At 38.2% G+C, this 19,817-nt stretch overlaps 1 protein-coding gene across 3 annotated transcripts in view; it reads right to left on the minus strand.

Annotated features, from left to right (window-relative positions):
- Window positions 1-4,703: 4,703 nt before the first annotated feature.
- The window catches only part of PAPSS1 (3'-phosphoadenosine 5'-phosphosulfate synthase 1), a 164,560-nt gene continuing 149,446 nt past the window's right edge, over window positions 4,704-19,817 (minus strand). For all 3 annotated transcript variants that reach the window (XM_078148591.1, XM_021001397.2, XM_078148590.1), the window contains one exon: window positions 4,704-5,423. In XM_078148591.1, the coding sequence (XP_078004717.1) occupies window positions 5,285-5,423 (139 nt within the window). In that variant the 3' untranslated portion in view covers window positions 4,704-5,284. The remainder of the gene's footprint in view (window positions 5,424-19,817) is intronic.

The following is a 19,817-nucleotide window of genomic DNA, read 5'->3' on the forward strand; positions in this document are numbered from 1 at the left end:
CAATCACACTTTATTTTCCATTTTAAAAATGCTTTTTCCATTCAGTTTTCCAGCTGATGGGTTGATAAAAATTGGGCTGAGTTTTCCAAAACTATTTGGCAAAAGAGGCTTGGAGGGTGAGCTTTCAGGGGGATTAGTTTGGACCCATTTTCATAGACTAGGAACAGGGAAAATAGAATTTTTGGCTACATTAGACTACTAGATTAAATACATATATAATTCCTTGCTTGTCTGCTTTTCTTCTGCTCCACCTCACTGAAAAAAATGAAGGGGTGTAAAGCCCAAGGGAACAGACACAAAGAACCATGCACCTATAATTCTTTTTCTTCTAAAAGCAAAGCAAAAAGAGATATATTCACCAAGGTAAATCTCTTACCTGCACTCTTGAACACAGTCCCTCCTCCTTTCTGATTCTCCCCTCTATCACGCACCTTCAGTCTCTCCCCTTGCTTTTAGCTAGCTCCTTCCCATCCACCTATAATCTTAATCAAGCTTCCCTTGACTCTTCTAGTCCATTCAGCTGTCATCCCATATTTTTCTTCTTCACTACTAAGCTGTCTCCAAAGATAAGTGCAGTCACTTCCTCACTCCACATTCTGAACTTCCAAACTCACTCCTACTGAAACTTCTCTAAGGGCATCACCAAATAGAAAGGAAGGCCTTTCAACTCTCGTTCTTTTTTCTCATCCAGTGCACCAGCTCCCTCTTTCTCCCTAGGGTTCTTCTGGCTTCTGATTGGTGAGAGTTCTACAAATCTAGCCTGATCCATTCTCACTTATCTCCATGCATACCATTCATACATTCTAAATTTATGTCCCCAATGAAGTAATTTTATTACAAATTTCACTACCTTGATTTTACGAGTACATGATTCTTGGCACTTTATGAAGATACTAAATTATCTAATGATCCATAAGCAAATTCTTTTCTTTCTCCCTTCTTACTCTTAAAATGCCTTTAACTAGAGATTTTGAAATTTATCATAATCCTGTGCTCATTACACTGAAATACCTACTCTCTCATCCCATCCACCACTTTATGTACTTTCTTCTCCATTTACATATCCATTTATTCCAATTTCCCACCTATTAGTGAAAACAGTCCCAGCTCATTTTCTCCCAAGTCATTCATGGTACTTATCAAGCCTTTTTTTTCTTCCCAAGTCTTCTATCTTCTCATGTTTACCTGGTTTTTTTATTTAAACTACATCCTTTCTCTAAAAAGAAAATTACTTTTTATTTTTGCTATCATGGCCATCAATAACAAGAAACTCTACATGTTCTTTGCCCTCAAGGAGCTAAAAATGCCTGAAAAAGACCTGCAGGTTTTAAAATATTGAGTTCAATGAGTCAATAATCTGGCAGGGCAATCCAAAAAGTTGATGCTGTCTTAGCCTGCCCTGAGAGGCATTATTTCCAGGAGTGACAAGGTGAGAGTCTTCACTGCACTCTGCTCTGGTTAGGCTTTTATCTGTAGTATTGCATTTCCCTTGGTCACCATGTTTTAGGACACTGCTAGGCCAGGAAAAGTCTATAGAAGGCCAACCAGGATCATCGTGAAAGTATCAAGTTCCTCCAGTTGAAAACTGGATATGATCTTAGCCTGGAGAAGACCAGACTCAGGGGTGACATAAGAGCTGTCTTCATGCATCTGAAGGGTTATCTCAAGGAAGAGGTTTTAGACCTGTTCTCCTTGATTCCAAAGGGCAGAACTAGGTACCATAAACAAAAGTTGCAAAGAGGTACATATAGGCTTCATGTGAGAAGGAATGCCCACATTCCTAGCAGTTGACACCTACTGGAGTTTTTCCTTATTCAAATACTCTTACAAAGTATCACATCCTAAACAATTAGAACTACCAGAAAGGGGAAGGGTTAGTTATCTTGGGAAGTGATGTTTCCCCTCAATGGACATCTTCAAGATAAGGCTATGTGACCACTTGCTGGGTATGTAGTAGAAGAAGACTGGGTAGGGAGAGGGGAGAGGAAGGGGCATGGGCATGGGTTGGACTATCTGGTCACTGACTTCCAGCTCTGAAATTCTGTGATTCCTCTACAAATCTGACGTCGTTAAAAAATCAAAGATAACTACTATCAAATTACTAATTGTAAAAAGTGACAAATAATTTTGAGTGACATTCAAAGAAATAAATACCTAAGTAGTTCCATTTGCATTGTGAGGCACTTTTCTCCACCAGTTTGCTTCAATACTCCAACAGGAAGCTAAAATCAATATACAATTGCCTTCTTTATTAACCTCTGAAGGCTTACAACAGAGTTTTATAGATTTACCTGCCTAAGATCTTTCAGTATAAAATAGTTCATTCTTTTGTTTGTTTGTTATTTTGAAGTTTATATTTTTTTAATATTTTACTTTTTCCACTTACATGTTCATTTTTCAACATTCTTTTCAAAAATTTTTAATTCCAAATTCTCTCCTTCCCCACCCCCCCATGGCCTCCTTGAGATGGCAAGCAATTTGATACAGATTATACATGTGCAGTCATGCAAAACATATCTTCATATTAGCCATGTTGCAAAAAAAGACCAAGAAAGTTTTTTTAAAAAGTATGTTTTGATTTGCATTCAGACTCTATCAATTCCTTCTCTGGAAATGGATAGCATTTTTCATCATAAGTCCTTCGGAACTGGATCATTATATTGTGGAGAATAGCTAAGTCATTCACAGTTAAACATCATACAATATTGCTGTTACCAAGTACAATGTTCTCCTGGTTCTGCTTACTTAACTTTGCATCAGTTGTTGTAAGTCTTTCCAGTTTTTTCTGAAAACATCCTGCTCAGCATAATAGTATTCCATCAGCAGCTAGGTAGCAAAATGGATAAAGTACAGGACTTTATCTTTCCAAGTTCAAATCTGGCCTTAGACAATAGCTGTGTGACTCTGGGCAAATCACTTAATCTCTTTGCCTCAGTTCCCTCAAAAAATGTGCTGGAGAAGGAAATGGCAAATCATTCTAGTATCTTTGCCAAGAAAATCCCAAATGAGGTCACAAAGAGTCAGACATGACTGAAAACAATTGAACTTATTTCTTCACAATCAAATACCACAACCTGTTCAGCTATTCCCCAATAGATGGGCATCCTCTCAATTTCTAATGCTTTGCCAGAATTAGAAAGAATACAGAATACAGAAAGAGCTGCTATAAATATTTTTGTGCCTAAAATAGTTCATTCTTAAGGGGCTAAAAGGAACTTTTTCCCCCCTCAGAAAATGTTAAAGACAGCTTCAAACAGGACAATATAGAGGCTTAAATCTGAAAGGTGCCATCGTTTTTCCTACAAGTATTAAAATGCTATGATTATCTATGACTGTAAACAAATAAATGTATTTGTGTATTGGTGAAGATACAAAGGTGAGAAGTAATCTACCTCATTTTTCTTTTATCCACTGGGGGAAAAAATGGAAAACCTGTATGTTTAAGACCAGTTGTTCATATACAGCTAATCAACCTTTACTTTCCAAAATGCCCAAAAAAGATGCTTCAATACCATGCAATAGCAACATTTTTGTGTAAAGCTACCTCCTGCAACTAATCAGACTGAGCACCTTTCTCCCATCTTCCTGACTAAATGACCAATACAAAATCTGCCCCCATTAATAAGCATATTCTGTTTAGAGAGAGCAATTTAAAAAGTGAGGACATCACTGCTGCTGCATTTGACAGGAAAACAAACCAAACATCACAATATAGGACCTGGAGCTGGAAATTTCTTTTCAAATTTGGTGGGATAAAGCAAAGAGGACACTGGCCTTTTTGCTGATCCTTGCAAGTGACACTCCGTATCTGGACTAAATTTTCCCTGCCTTCCTTCCCTCTCTCTTCCTCTCATCTCCGCCTTCTGGCTTCCTTCGAGTCTCAGCTAACATCCCACCTTCTAGATAAGAAGCCTTTCCCAGGCCTCCTTAATCTTAATGCCTTCCCTCTGAAGCTAATGCTGACTTCCCTGCTGTTCCCCACACGAGACGTTCCATCATCTCCAGGCTCCTAGTATTTTCACTACTGGCTGTTCCCCATGACTGGAATGATCTCTCTCATTTCTGCCTCTTGGCTTCCCCTTCAAGTCTCAGTTGAAATCTCACCTTCTACAAGAAGCCTTTCCAGTTTCCTTAATCTTGGTGTCTTCCTGGAGACTAACTCCAATTTACCCTGTATATATCTTGTTTATACATGGTTGTGTGCATTAGACTATGAGTTTCTTGAGAGAAGGGACTGGGCTTTTTTTTTTTTGCTTTTCTTTGTATCCTCAGAACTCAGCACAGTGCCTGACATGTAGAAGGCACTTAATAAATGCTAGTTGACTGACAAACCTCTTCAGATATTTGGTCCAGAAATAAAGCCTAAGATCATACCAAACTCAACTCTCTTCTAAGCAGGAAGGGAAGAGACCTTCTGGTTTTTGCCAGCTTGACCTGTATCATTTGAACTAGTCTATGTTTGGAAAGGCACTCAAAGAAATCAAGAAAAATGAAAAAAATAGCAGAGAAACCTCCCTCAGTCTGGTCATTTTTCCAGCCATCCATGAAGAAGATAAAAGATCCAGAAGGCATGTCAGAAGATAACAGAACTAGACAATGAAGCAAATTAAACCAAATCCTATGAGGCAAAAAGTTAATTGTTTTGCATTTGAAAATGAGGAAAAGACATACAGGCTAGGAAACAATGAAGGCAATATCATAAATAAGAAGCCAAAAGTTTAATTCTGTTGCATAAAGTCAGTCGATTCTGGAATTACATACATAATAAGAAAGCTTTAGATCACAATAAATGACTGGAAATAAAAAGTCTGATTATACTTCAGAGTAGTAAAATCTATAATTGCTACAAATGTCTTGCAGCTAAATTACAGTACAAAAGCAAGACCAAACCATCTCTATAATGTTTTGATGGGGAGTGTGGGACAGAGGGTATTTTGTTTTTAAAGGGAGGGGAAATGTTTCCCTTCTAAAGAATAAAATCAACATAAAAGCTGCAAAAAAAACATGGGAAAGAAACATAAATATGATATAAAAAGGCAAGATTTTAAAATCCTAATGCGGGATTATTAACTATAATAAAATGAAAAGATACATTAAAACCAGCAGTACATAATAAAACCCACAAGGAAGGTCAAAAAAAGAAAAATTCTAAGTTAAAGCGAAAAGGTTTGTTTTTAAGGAATGACATTCTCCCAGATACCACAACAAAGCAGTGCAAACGGTAACTGTGTGGTCCCCTTTCTGTTAATAAATCAAGCATCGATGGGTTGGCTGTCAATACTGCTTAGGCATGCTCCAAGGACTTGTAGTACTCAGTCAGCACAGTCCACGCTTGGGGGGCCATGAAACCTTCAGGAGGCTTCTGTCCTTCTCGGGCAAGTTTCCGCATTCGGGTTCCCGAAATAAATTCAAAGTCTTCATGACTGAGAGAAAGAAAAAAAAAGCAGTGAAATAAACAGTAGTGAAATAAAGAGCACTTCTGCCACTTCAAGAGACAATGTGGCCCAGTGCATGACGGCCGCACAGCCAGAGCTGGGTTCAAGTATGATCTAAGAAGGTAAGTTGCCAAAAATGTATAGATTGCCTCTTCCAGAGCTCCCTAGACCAACAAAATCACATGTCCTAGTCTTCATCCCTGCTGCCTTTGGACTAGTCTTGCCTTTCTTTGTATCTCCAATGCTTAGTACAGTTCTTGGCACTGAGCTTAATAAATGCTCATCGACTTAATCATGACCACAGCTTAGCAAAAAATCCACCTGGTTAACTTGCGAATGCAATACGATTCCAGAAAGTGATGCAAATAACATTGCAACATTCAGCATTACATACTTTTAGAATCAAGAAATGTTTTTCTCTCTTTAAGTCCAATTTGGCCAACACAGATTGAAAACATCTCCAGAAAATTGCTAATCTGAAACTTAAAATGCAACTAGTATGTCAGAAGTGAACAAAAGGGGGAAAAATCAAAATTTCTTAACAGCAGTTAAGTGGTGAAATCTATATTTTACCATGAAAGTAATGTCAACTGAAAATAGAGCTCTGCATTGCATCTTAAAAGTAATATCACAAAGCACATATTAAGATAAATTTTAGTCTTAAAAAGAGCAAATACCCCCAATTCTGCCCCTAAATTAAAAGCTGACACTCATATCTTCAAAACAATGTCAATCGAGACTTAAACAATAACTGCTCTTGTTAATTGGTCTTGTTAAACCAAGTTTCTGAGCTGTATATTTTCCATCAGAAGTATGCTGGTAAATGTTTAACAGTTGGGCTGGGGGAGAGGAATGGAAAATGTACAACAGAATTTTAAGTTTAATGTACATTATGAACATTTACTCCATCTTAAATCTAGACAAAAAAACCAAACAATAAATGAAGCCCTGATTTGTGGAATTTGCTGATTTCCCAGGTATGAATACTGAAAATTTTATAACCAGGTCTCCAGAACCAATGTGGGTTGACTCTGGCACACCCCTGGTTTCCAACCACTCTTGAGCTCCAGGACTAAATAAGAGATTTGTATACTTTTTGGTCAACCTCTGAAGTTTCCCTCTTGTCTTGTATTGAGGGAGCAATGAAATCATAATAAATACCTATATGGTCACTGGCACTTCTGACTGTCCACTAGTCATTCTCTCTTTGGAGAGAAATGAGATTATCTGTGAGAACCAATATACTAAGAGACACACTAAGCCCAAAACATTTACTTACCGGGTAATGTGATGATGTTAAAACTATTATAAGGTGCAAGGAACTGTAAGGAGTAAATGATATAAATACCAACAAAACTCATACCAGCTGGCTAGATGTATGAGACATCACAGGAAATCTGGGTTCAGATTAAGACTAGTTGGGGTTTTTTCCCTTCCTTTTCTTTTTGACATGACAGAAACCTCACCACAATTGACAACAGATGTTAATTCTAGTAGAAATTACAGTTAAAAATAAATGCAGGGTGGATACAAGAAGGCAGAGTAAAAGCAGGGACTTGCCTGAGCTCTGCCCTTTAGCATGTCTATAAAACCAAGCATACACTTTGCCCAAGCAATACCTCCACTATCTATATCCCCAAGAGATAAAAAACAAAAAGGAAAAGGACCTCTGTGTACAGAAATATTGATAGCAACTCTTTTAGTGGTGACAAAGAATTGGAAATTGAGGGGATGTCCATCAACCGAGAAATGGCTGAACAAGTTGTTTTATATGATTGTGATGGAATACTGTTCTGTAAGAAATGACAAGCAGGGTGCTCTCAGAGAAACCTGAAAAGATTTACACGAACTGATGCAAAGTGAAATGAGCAGAACCAGGAGAACCTTGCACACAGTAACAGCAATACTGTAAGATGAACTACTGTGAAAAACCCAGCTATTCTTAGCAATACAATGACCCAAGACAATTCTGCAGGACGTATGATGAAAGGCGCTGTCCATCTCCAGAGAAAAGAACTAGTCGAGCCTGAATGCAGATCAAAGATACTTTTTCTTTACTTTCTTTAATTTTCCTGGGATTTTTGGGGGGGTCTGTGTTTTTTTTTCACAGCATGACTTAAATGGAAATGTGTTTTGCATGACTACATATGTACAACCTACGTCAAACTGCTTACCTTCTCAATGGGAGATGGGGAGGGAGAGAGTTTGGAACTCAAAATGCCAGAAAAAGAAAAAAGGTTAAAATTGTTTTCACATGCAATTGGGAAAAATAAAATATTAAATAAGAAAAACAAATAAATGCTGCCAGTCCATTGCCAAACAACAAAAAAAAAGCTGTCGTATTTCAGTTCTGTGAAGACACAGCACGTTATGGAGCTGATTCCAACTATCAAGCTACTAAGAACAAAGACAACGGTAAAACTCTTTAAACATTAAGACCTTCAGGTTCCAAAATTGTATTTTTTAGTAAGATCCAAAATATTGCACAAAATCACACTAACGTTAATTATCCTAATATGGAACATGTACATTATTATTTCACCTGCTAACATCCACAAAAACTAGAGGGAGAACATGGTAAAACGCAAATTATACTGGACTAAAAATGAAGCAAGATTTAAACACATTTTAAAAAACTTCAGTCTCGAACCTGGTAGTCATCTTTCCCTTCATATGGGAATAATGGTAATACCTAAGCATACTGACGATAAATACCTCAAATTCAGAGAACTCTTTACAATTTACAAAGCATTTTACTCATTCTCATTTTAAAGACTAGAACAGCAGCGTTTCAAGAGGTTCAGGTATTTGCTTAAGACCTGACAGCTATTTCACTGACACAGCCAGAACCTGAACCAGTGCTGCCTGTGGTGTTTCGGTTCAAACCCCAGCTCTCCTGCTTATCTGACCTGAGGAAGGCATCTACAATGTGAGATGATCTCTTCGAATTTCCAACTTCAAATCTGTGCTCCCATGATCCCATACCATTATATTAAACAATCCTTTAGCAATGTGCCATAAATGTGTGAATTTCAAAAAATAACCTGGTCTAAATTCAACTTGCAAACAGTTCAAAAACTGTGAAAAACAGAAAACAGGATTGTGTCCCTCATGGCACAGTGCTACTGCACAGCAGGTGAAAGTAAAGAGAACAAAGATTGGAGAATTATACAGGACAGGGAGGAACGGATGAGCTATGACTTGCATCTCTGGAGGAAATCCAAATTAAGTACAGGACAGATTCATCGGAGTACCTGATTCCCGTTCTTCATCAATCAATGATAACACCAAACTGTAACAAAGCGACTCTGCTGAAATCACAGCAGTAAGACGAAAGTGTACCAAAAAAAAAAATCCCATGAAAAAAGTCTTTCCTATTTCATATGACGGTATTACATTTTTATTTCGTTGTTACATATTTTTTAATTAGATGACAGTAGAGACGTGCTATTCTAAAGCTCAGGTACTCTTGTTAGCATAATGATGACAACTTCATTTGGTTAAATGGAAAAAATGCAAAAAAAGTAGAAACTCATCCATCAATAAATGAAATGGGGTTGGAAGCATAAGGCAGTATAATTCAGGAGCCTACTGAACTCAATAATAGGCAGCGAGTACTCTAAGGCTTCAGGAATTTGTGAGATCATCAGCAGAGGTATTCCATCCTATTACCAAACAATTCAATCCAGCAGTCATGTATAAAGTCCGTGCTATGTGCAGGGAATGAACACAAAGACAAGACCAAAAGAATGGTCATCTCATTAACACAGGTTCACGAATTGCTTGGGGACAGAGATTCATCACTGGTAGTCAACTTCTGGGGAGAAGCTTTTGTAGTCTTCACTAGCTTGGCCTCTGGATGACAGAGATGCCTACTGTACCCCCGGGTCCATCTTCCAAAGCTTTCTAGGTTGGTAGAACCTGTCACAGCTTGTATTCTACCTCTAACGCCTTCAAGAACTCTCCACAACCCCATCATCTCTCATCTGCACATCTGCAATCATCTCCTCGATGCATCTCCCCACATCCAATCCAAACCAATCCAACTTCCTCAGAGCTGCTGAAAAGTTGGGTCAGACTTCGCCATTCCTTCACTCGAAAAGCCTCAGTGTTCCCCTCCTGCCTTCTGGGGCTGTTAAAATACCTCATGAGCTACACCCAGACTACTCTCCTTCACCCGCTGTCCTTTTCGGCCAGAATGCTTGCCTTGCTGTGGCTGGTCCGTGACTTTCTATCCCTCATCACAACGCCTGTGCACAGGCCAGGCCTGGAACATTCTCCCTCTCTAGTCCCCACAAGGCTCAGCTCAAATGCAATGTCACAGGATCATGGATAAAGAGATAAAAAGGATCTCAGAAGCCAGATAATCTAAGCCCCTCGTTTTACAGGTGAGGAAACTGAGGCCCAGGGGGATTAAGTGATTTACAGTCACAAAGACAGTAGTCAAGGCGGGATTTGAACTCAGGCCCTCTGTCTCCAGAGACAGTGCTTTCTCACTGTACCCTGACAAAGGCGGCCTTTCTTGATTCTCCAAGATGTTTGTGTGTTCCCTCCTCCCCCCAATCACTTTGTTTATTTTGCATGTATCTTCAACTAGCTGTGAACAGGTTGTAGTCTCTTGAGCAGAAGATAAGCTCCTTGAGGGCAGGGCTCTCTTACCTTTGTGTCTGAATCCTTAGCACCCAACCACAGTGACAGCATCATAAATGTCTCATGTTTCTAAAGGCATTTTAACCTTTCCAAAGCACTTTCCTCATTAACCACCCCATGAAGGAGGTATTACGGTTCTTATTTTACAAAATGAGTGAATGAAGTTTCACATAAGAGGAAGCGAAATCATATAACAGCCTCGTCTTCCCAGAAAGCCTATCAGATGTGCCAACTTCTACAAGTGTTGGGAACTCACTCAGACATCCTTTCCCCTGATGCCCCAAAGAATATTTTTCTTTCCAAGGACTTTGCCTTCCACTGAAGTGAAATCTCTCCTTGCTCTTAAAAAGAATTCCTGCTTCTAATTTCTATCCTTCATTTCCTACAGAACTCATTACCCCAATGATAATCATCAACTAGGTGGTGCAGTGGAGAGAATGTTGGGACATGGTATTAAGAAGACCTGACTTCAAATCCTTCCTTAGACACTTATTAGTTATGTAACTCTGGGCATTTCACTTAAAGCTCTCAACCTCAGCTTCCTCATCTGTAAAGAGGGGATAATAAAAGACCCTAGTTCATAAGGTTGTTATATGGATTAAATAACATGTTTTAAATAACACTTTGCAAACCTCAAAGCACTACATAAATGTTATTACTACTTATTTCTAGAGAAACGTAAGGGCTACCTCAAAGATATTGTTGTATGTGTAAATTTTTACTCAATCCATCTCCTAGACCCAGAATTAAAGGCCAAATGCAGAATTAAGGGCCAAAGTCACAAAAGCAAGGTCTTCCAGAGAACAGATCAAGGACAGACAACATAAGAATTATCAGGCTACCTGAAAGTTATGATCAAAAAAAGAACCTGGATGCAATATTACAATTATTCAGCAAAATTGCCCTGAAGTTCTAGAATATGAGTGTAACATAGAAATAGAAAAACTACCTGAAAGAGAACCCAAGAGAAAAACTTGCAGGAATGTTAGAGCCAAGTTTCAAAACTCATAGGTTAAGGAGAAAATATTGCAAGCAACAAGAAAAAAAAAGTGAAACACTGCAGAGATATATAGTCAGGATTTCACAAGACCTAGCAGCTTCTATTCCAAAAGACCAGAGGTCTAGGAACATTGTATTTTGGAAAAGTTTGAATTTCGTCCAAGAACACTCCAGCAAAGCTGGGTATAATCCTGAATAGAAAAAAAAAATGAACACTGGATGAACTGAAAGACTTTCAGGTCTTTTCAGATATTGGTCCTTTTCAGGCCCTTTTCAGGTATTTGTAACAAAGAGACCAGAACGCAATGGAAAATTCAACATAAAATTTCCAGATGAAATATAGGGAAAATATTAAAGACTAATTATAAGGTACTGATTAAGGTCAAACTGTTTACTTATGATATATATGTGTGTGTGTGTGTGTGTGTGTGTGTGTGTGTGTGTGTGTGTGTGTATGTATATATAGAGAGAGAGACACACACATATATGAATTGAATTTCATATTATTATATGGTAATAATGTAAAACTATATTAGGTAAGGACAGGTAAACTACATTATATAAAGGTAAGCTATATTATATTCATATTACATATATATGAATACAGATAACATTTTCATATGTGTGTGTATATACATATATCTATATACATACATATACATATACACACACACACACATATATATGTATGTGAAAATGTTATCCATATTCCTAAAACTTATTATTACTAAGGTAGTTTAAAAGAAAGGCTGGGGCTGAGTTGTGTATGATGAAGTATTCTAAAAAACAAAACTAGGTAGGAAAAGATAAAAGGGAGCAAATGAAGCATACAAATGAGGCATAAAAGGAAGAATTAACAGAGAGGAAGCAGCAGGGGAGGGAGGGCTGGTAGTGTTGGAACCGTACTCTCATCTGGGTTGAAAAGGAAACAACATGTACATCTGGAAGGGTGTAGAAGTCTTCTGAACATGTAGAGAGGTGAGAAAACTAGAGGACAGAATGAGGGAGGGACTTTTAGAAGGCAGTATAGATTAAGATTTAAGAGGGAAGGAGATAAAGGAGGGATTATTAGACAGGTGGGTAAAATAAGAAATAGGAGGGGGTATGGGGAGAAGATAAAGTTGACAGAGATAAGGTAAAGAGGCTGAGAAGGAAAATAGTAAGTAAAGATGAGATGGAGGGAAACTCACATAGTAATTATAACTTTGAACGTGAATGGGATGTTTATAGCAGCTCTCCTTGTGGTGGCAAAACCCAGGAATTTTAGGGATTCCCATCAACTGAGGAATGGCTGAACACGCTGTGGTGTATGGTTGTGATGGGATACTACCATGCTATAAGAAATGATGAGTTTCAATGATCTTGGAAGGCATGGAAAGACTTGCAGAAAATAGTGAAGAACACAGCCAAAAGAACATTGTATACAGTAACAGCAATACTGTATTAACAACTTTGAGCATTTTGACTATTACAAATACACAGGTTAAAAATAAAAGACATGCATCTGCCTCCAGAGAAAGAACTGATAATTAGCCGTATGTATAGAATAATTTTACATATCTTATATACTTATTTGTGTCTAATGGTAGCTATCTCTAGAGTGGGAAATAAGGAGGAAGGGGAAGAAAAAAAGGAAAAAAAATTATATAACTATTATATATTTAAAAGAAAGAACAAGTTGTACATTATAGATTTGTAGTTTCATATGCAATTATATTATTTTATATTATATTTATGGAAATGTTTGTTTTATTCCATAAATTAAAAATGAAATACATCAAAAGAGAAAGAGAGAAATGAGGTCTTTAACAGAGACCTATGAGGTAAAAATTGTTTCCCAGCTTTCTGCTTTCCTATTAATCTTGGTTTCACTGGTTTTGTTTGTGTAAAAACTTATTAATTTGATAAAATCAAAATTATCCATTTTACATTTTGTAACGCTTGCTTTCTCTTGTTTGGTCATAAATTCCTCCCTTCTCCATAGATCTGACAGGTAAGTTATTCCTTACTCTCCTAACCTGCTTATGACACCACCTTTTACGTCTAAATCATGTACCCATTTTGAACTTATCTTGGTATACAGTGTAAGGTGTTGGTCTATACCTAGTTTCTGTCATATTGATTTCCAGTTTTCCTGGCAGTTTTTGTCAAATAATGAGTTCTTGTCCCCGAAGCGGAGGTCTTTGGGTTCATCAAACACTAGAGTACTCTGGTCACTTATTACTGTGTCCTGTATGCCTAGTTTATTCTCCTGATCTATCACTCTATTTCTCAGCTAGCACCAGATAGTTCTGATGGTTACTGCTTTATAATAGTTTCAGATCCGGTATTACTAGTCCACATTCTTTCGTATTTTTATTCATCAATTCCCTTGATATTCTTGACCCTTTGCTCTTCCAGGTGAATTTTGTGCTTGTATTGTTTTACTAAATTTTGTTTCGTTGTTTCATTTTATTTTTATTTATAATATATAATATATAATTATTTACAAATTATATGTATTTTTATTTTATTTGTTGTGCTTGTGTTGTTTTAATAAACTATATAGTGGGTAATATGGATGTTTATTTAAGCCTATGAAACTGGGTGGAGGGAAGAAAGCAAAGGTATGACAACAAAGAAAGAAGAGACAGAATTTATGAGAAAAGAGGTTTCTCCTGTGATTGGGGGATAACAGTAATTAAACGAGCATTAATGATCAACTTAGATTAAGTAATTAATGATCAACATAGAAGCTATAATAAATACCAAGGGGAAGGTGACAACGTAGTTATCAACTAGTAGAGTGAACCGCATGGTCCCCTATGCCCCACTGAGGCTACATAGGAGGTCATCGTCCTCAAAACCTGCTTTAGCAGAGATGTCTTAAAAAATTAGATAACCTTGGTTATCTAGAACACAGCTAAGCAACGTCAAGCAAAAAACAAAATAACAAAAATTAAAACAGAATATCAAGCACAAAAATATTCCTTCAAGAACAGACATATGAACATTCATGCATTCCATTCAAAGGAACAACTCTCATTCAGATCCTAATCATTTACTTTAGACACAATTCTAATAACCAGTCATATAGTTTCCTAAGCCACAGTAGATTAGAAGCAGCAAATTAGAAAGCATGCTAGTACCAGAAAGTGACTGCCAACACTTTGATGAGGAAAGAGGAAGAAAATTTTAGGACAAATTAAAAAACACAAAAAACACAATGGTCTGGAGCCATTTTGTTTTGAGGTAAATAGCTATATGCCTCAATGGTCCTGAGTTAGGAAAGGTTAAATTCAAAAGAAAGCAAATAAAATATATTTTAAAAAATTTTCCACCTAAAATAGCTACACATTTTTGTATTTAAAGAGATGCTTTAGGTATCTCACAATTCAATTGAGATCCCTAACCACACGGTTAGTAACAGGCAAAGTAGGGATTAGAACTCATGTTTCCCAACAGCAATATCTGTGTTCTTTCCATAATGCAAAAGGGGACCCAACTGATGTAATCCCATTAACACTTTGTGATTTTTTTTTTGAGAAAAAGAAAATGGATATCTTGATAGACAAGAATAAACAAGGGAAGGCAGTAAGCTTGACTTAATGGAAATAGAGTACAGAATGTATGGTCAAAAAAGCTGGATTCGAATCCTGCAGCAAGCCCTTCCTAGTTTGTGAACATTAACAAACCATAACTCCTCAAGAGTGTAAGTTTCCTGCTCAGTAAAATGGGGCAATAATTCTTGGAAACTGCCTACCTCAAGGGTTCTTGTGAGGAAAGTGCTTTGGGAACCTTAAAGTATTACCCAAGTGGGAAATATTATTATTTAGTGGTACATGTCGACATAATAAGTGAAAACTAGATACCTGACAGCACAAACATGTTATGTGTGTATGGATATAACATTTATACATGAGATTTGGCCTGTATGTGTACACACACACACACACACACACACACACACACACACACACATACACACACACACGTATGTCCCAAAAGTCTTGGTACAAGCATATCCCAAGACTTTTTAGGACATCCCAAATACTTAAATAACAAGAGTTAGTAGACCTTGCCTAGGCTGATTTTGCCCAAGGGCAATAATGGAAGGTGACCTACACTTGTGCATAAATCACCCTTTTGGTAAAACAATTGATGATTTCATCTTATTCATTTGCATATGGAGCCACTTATACTCTGCAAAGTATTGTGCTAAGCACAGTGGGCCGCATAAAAATGAATAAAGTGTGGTCACTTCTTACACAATCGATTTCAACAAAAATAAGCTCAGAAAAACAAACTTAGCATGAACTCTCCCAGTCCCCTGGTGCCGTTCTCACACGTGGGAGGCATTTAATAAATGTTTACTGAATGGGATATCAAGATTAATTTGTGTTCACAACTCTTGGGCCTCCTCACGGTGGTATCAGGCACCCTTGGTAGGTGTTCAATAAACATGTGTTCAATGAACAAACATTTAGAAAAGCTTCCAATCAAAAAACAGTTTAATCTGAGGGGAAGTTTCTCACTCCACCCACTTGTTTTACAGATGTCAGATGAAGACCACATCTGATAATGGCCATCACCCCCACACCCTCACCCACTAATTAATTCTAGTGACTGTGGAATAATCTTCAACCTTGACCCCTGCTGTCTTATAAAATCTGACCTCTAGTCTAACACAATCCATTAGTTATTGAGATGTTAAGAAACACAAAAACTTTCAGCTCCAAGTTTATCTGCCATTCTAGAGGGCACTGGGCCCTTCCGGTATAGCAGTTTATTAGAAGAGAAATCCTCTATAAAGGGAGAAGAGGGTCCCTCAACATCCATACAGTTTTCTGGCTTGTTTTAAATTAGATCATCACAGATTTAGAATCAGTCACTCAATAAGCATTTATTTAGTGCCTACAAAGTGCCAGCTGCTGTGCTAAGCAACGTGGAGACAAAAAAGTTTAAAAAAAAAAGTCCCTGCCCTCAAGGAGCTCACAGTCTAGAGGAGAAAGCATGCAAACAAGCAGGTCCAAACCAGACACACAGAGATGATCAACAGGGCCCCTGGCATTAAGGGGCATCAGGAAAAGCTTCATGTAGAGGGTGGGACCTGAAAAAAGCCAGAGAAGCCGGGAGGTAGAGATGGAAAGGGAGAGAATTCCAGGGTTGTGGACAGCCCATGAAAATGCCCACCGCTGGTTAATTCAGTATCTTGTGTGAGCAACAGCAAGGAGGCAGATGTCACAGAAGGGAATCTGGGGCAAGAGTAAGGTCCAAGACACCTGGAAAGGTAGAGAGGGACTAGATTATGAAGGGCTTTGAATGACACCTGTCATACTGGAAGAAGTAACAGGATGCCACTGGAGTTTATTGAATTGGAGAGCAGCAGGGGAAGGTGGATGCGGCCAGACCCATACTTTAGGAAACACAAGGAGAGCCGAGTAGAGAGTGACTCATGACAGAGAGACAACCAGAAGGTTATTACACTGTCCAGGCACAAGTTGGTGAAGGCCTGCACTAAGGTAGGAGTGCCAGGAAAGAAGGGGGCAATGTAGGAGAGATGCTGAAGATAGGCTGGACGTGGCTGGTGGGAGAGACTGAGGGGTCCAAGATAAACCAAGATTGAGGCCCTTGATAGCAATAGGAAAGTTAGGAAGGAGGGAGGCTTGGAAAAGATAATGGGAAACAAAGCTAGAAGAGACCTTCAGAGGTCACCAAGTCCAATCCAGAGTAAATCTTCCAACGTACCACCCCGCCTCTATTTGATTTCCATGCGTAGACTGAATACTTTGTTAGCTACTCAAGGATTGGTATAGAACAAAACCTTGGCTTTCCCACTAATTAGCCGGAGCCACTTAATTTTACTGGGGCTCAGCTTCCTCGCATATAAAATGAGGGGGAATTCACTAGATGGAGTATTCCATAGGTCCTTTCAAACTCTTAAATTCTATGGTTTTGTTTCCGGTGAAAATTAAATGACAAATTCAATTAAACACCTACTATGTGCAAGGCGGCCTAGATACAAAGATTCAAAAATCACACCTCTGCCCTTGAGGAGGCAACATTCTACTGAGGTTGGGGGGAGAGATTACATGTATGATTAAGTATAATAGAAGAAAGGAAGTGACAGGTACAAAAGTGAAAGGCAGAGTCCTTCAGGAAAGCATGAGTATGGAAAGGATGCTTTAAAAGCATTCATTTTAAATATACAAGGGGGCAGTGCTACTTTACAGATCATCTATCTACCCATCTCTCATTCACTCAAGAGAATGCTGTCTCCAGAGTCTGCTAACCACTAAAATCCAGATCTCAAAGGAGGAGGAGGAGGAGGACCCTGTATACAAACAGAATGTACTCAGGATAGATGGAAATTCAAAAGGAGTAGGAAAATGGGCCTGCTGGAAGACTTCTGGGTTGACTCTGATTAAAGGGGGAAACAAAGCCAGCTCAATTAAAGGCCATTCTTCTCCCAGAAAGCCAAACTGTCTGAAATCCAGGAGTTTGCTTGCATTCCTCCTAAAAATACAATTTAAAACCAAAGGTCCCTAGGTAACTCTTTTCCCCCCTCGGGCCATTTCACACTCCATCTGGCCTGCATGCCACAAATGTTTCTTCATCAAGCAAAAAGGGTTTCTGCTTCCACATATTGCTGATTCTGCTCCATCCTGGTAAAGGAAAAGATGTCTTCCTGCTGTTGCCATATTTTCGGTTCTGTCTCTGTCACATGAGGATTTTAATTTTAGTCATTTGAATTTTGAATTATTTAGTCATTTGGTTAGATTGTGGTATAAGGCAACAGGACCAGAGGATCACAGATTTATGGCTGGAAAAGAGCCCTTACATGTAAATCATTTTATAGAAAAGGAAACTGAGGCTGGAGAAGTTAAGTAACTTGCTCAAAGTCAACAGCTAATGTCCCAGGTGGGATTTGAATCCAGGTCTTTTGACTCCAAATTCAGAGCTCCTTTGTTATCTGTGGGGGGGCCACAAAACAGAGACAATATGATCTTCAATTTAAACCCATTCATTTGTCAGTTTCATTTTCCTCTTAAAATGATAATAGGGAACAAAAAAAAAATTAAGTGAAGAACATGTAGAATACTGGAATAATCTAAAGTCTTCCTTTGGGATTTTTCCTTTACTTCACCTAGAATCCACAGAAGGAAATTTGGGGAAGATGGCAAGATGGGGTAGGGCAGGAAGTAAACACTAATGGACCCTTGGAGGCTTGCTTTCCAAAGTTATTCTAAGCACAGCTTTTTATAGCATCAATTAGGAAATCTCTCAGGGCAACTGTCTGGGAGGAAGTTTTCTTCTCAAAACCATTTGGCTAAAGGGGAAATCAGAAGGAGCGTGGAAAAATTTACCTGTCAGATGTATGGATAAGGGAGGAGTTTATGATCAAACAAGAGACAGAGGATCATGGGAAGTAATGGATAATTTTGGTTACATGAAACTAACAAGGTTTTCTACACACCAAACCAATACAGTCAAAATTAGAAGGAAATTGAGGGAGAGGGGAAATTACAGCAAATTTCTCTGATAAAGGCCTCATTTTTCAAATATATAGGGAAGTGAGCCAAATTTATAAAAATATGAGCCATTCTCCAGATGATAAATGGTCAAAGGACATGAAGAGGCAGTTTTCTGATGAACAAATCAAAGCTATCAATAATCACATGAAAAATGTTCTAAATTACTACTGACTAGAGAAATGCAAATTAAACAGCTCTGAGGTAATACCTCACACCTATCAGATTGGCAAATATAACAGAAAAGGAAAATGATATGTTGGAGGAAATGTGGGAAAAAAGAGATACTAATGCACTGTTGGTGGAGTTGCGAACTGGTCCAATCATTCTGGATAACAATTTGGAACGATGCCAAAAGGACCATAAAGCTGTACCTACCCAGCAATACCACTATTAGGTCTGTAACCCAAAGAGACCAAAGGAAAAGGACCTATTTATACAAAAATATCTACAGACACTTTTTTTGTGGTGGCAATGAATTGGAAATCAGTTGGAATATGGATAAACTAGTTGCAGTATTGTGATGAAGTAACATTATGCTATAAGAAATGATGAGCAAGGGTGGTTTCAGAAAAACCTAAGAGGACTTAAATGAACTGATGCCAAATGAAGCAAACAGAGCCAGGAGAACGTGGTGTATACACTGTACACACAATAGCACTGTAAGGACTGTTGAAGACTGAGCTACTCTAATAAACATAACAACCCAAGACAATCCCAAAGGACTCATGCTGTGAAAAATGCTACCTGACTCCAGACAACTGATGACCTCTGAAGGCAGACTGAAGTTAGACTTTTTTCACTTTATTTTTTTTGCTTTTTATTGTTTGCTTGGTTTTTTATTTTTCTTAGCAACATGGCTAATATGGAAATCTGTTTTGCATGACTTCCCATGTATAATTGATATCACATTGCTTGCCTTCTCAAATGGGTGAGGTAGGGATGGGAGGAAGGGAGAGAATTTGGAACTTAAAAAAAATTTTTAAGAGCATTAAAAATTAGTTTAAAAAAACCCCAAAAACACTTGGTATAGTGTCTGCTGTATTCAGTGTAAAAGAGTGCCACGACTTAGGGACAACCTCAATGGGCAGCTCCACAAGTCCCTTGTGTTGTCCTGCACTTATCCACTGACCACATGGGGCTCCCCAGAGGACAGTGTGCCCTGGCCACTTGGGAAGCTTTTCTCATCCCACAGCCATCTGCTGCCCTTCCATCCACATGT

This window comes from Phascolarctos cinereus, unplaced genomic scaffold (assembly GCF_003287225.1).
Source record: "Phascolarctos cinereus isolate Bilbo 61053 unplaced genomic scaffold, phaCin_HiC Scaffold_9;HRSCAF=440, whole genome shotgun sequence".
Classification (NCBI taxonomy): Eukaryota; Metazoa; Chordata; class Mammalia; order Diprotodontia; family Phascolarctidae; genus Phascolarctos; species Phascolarctos cinereus.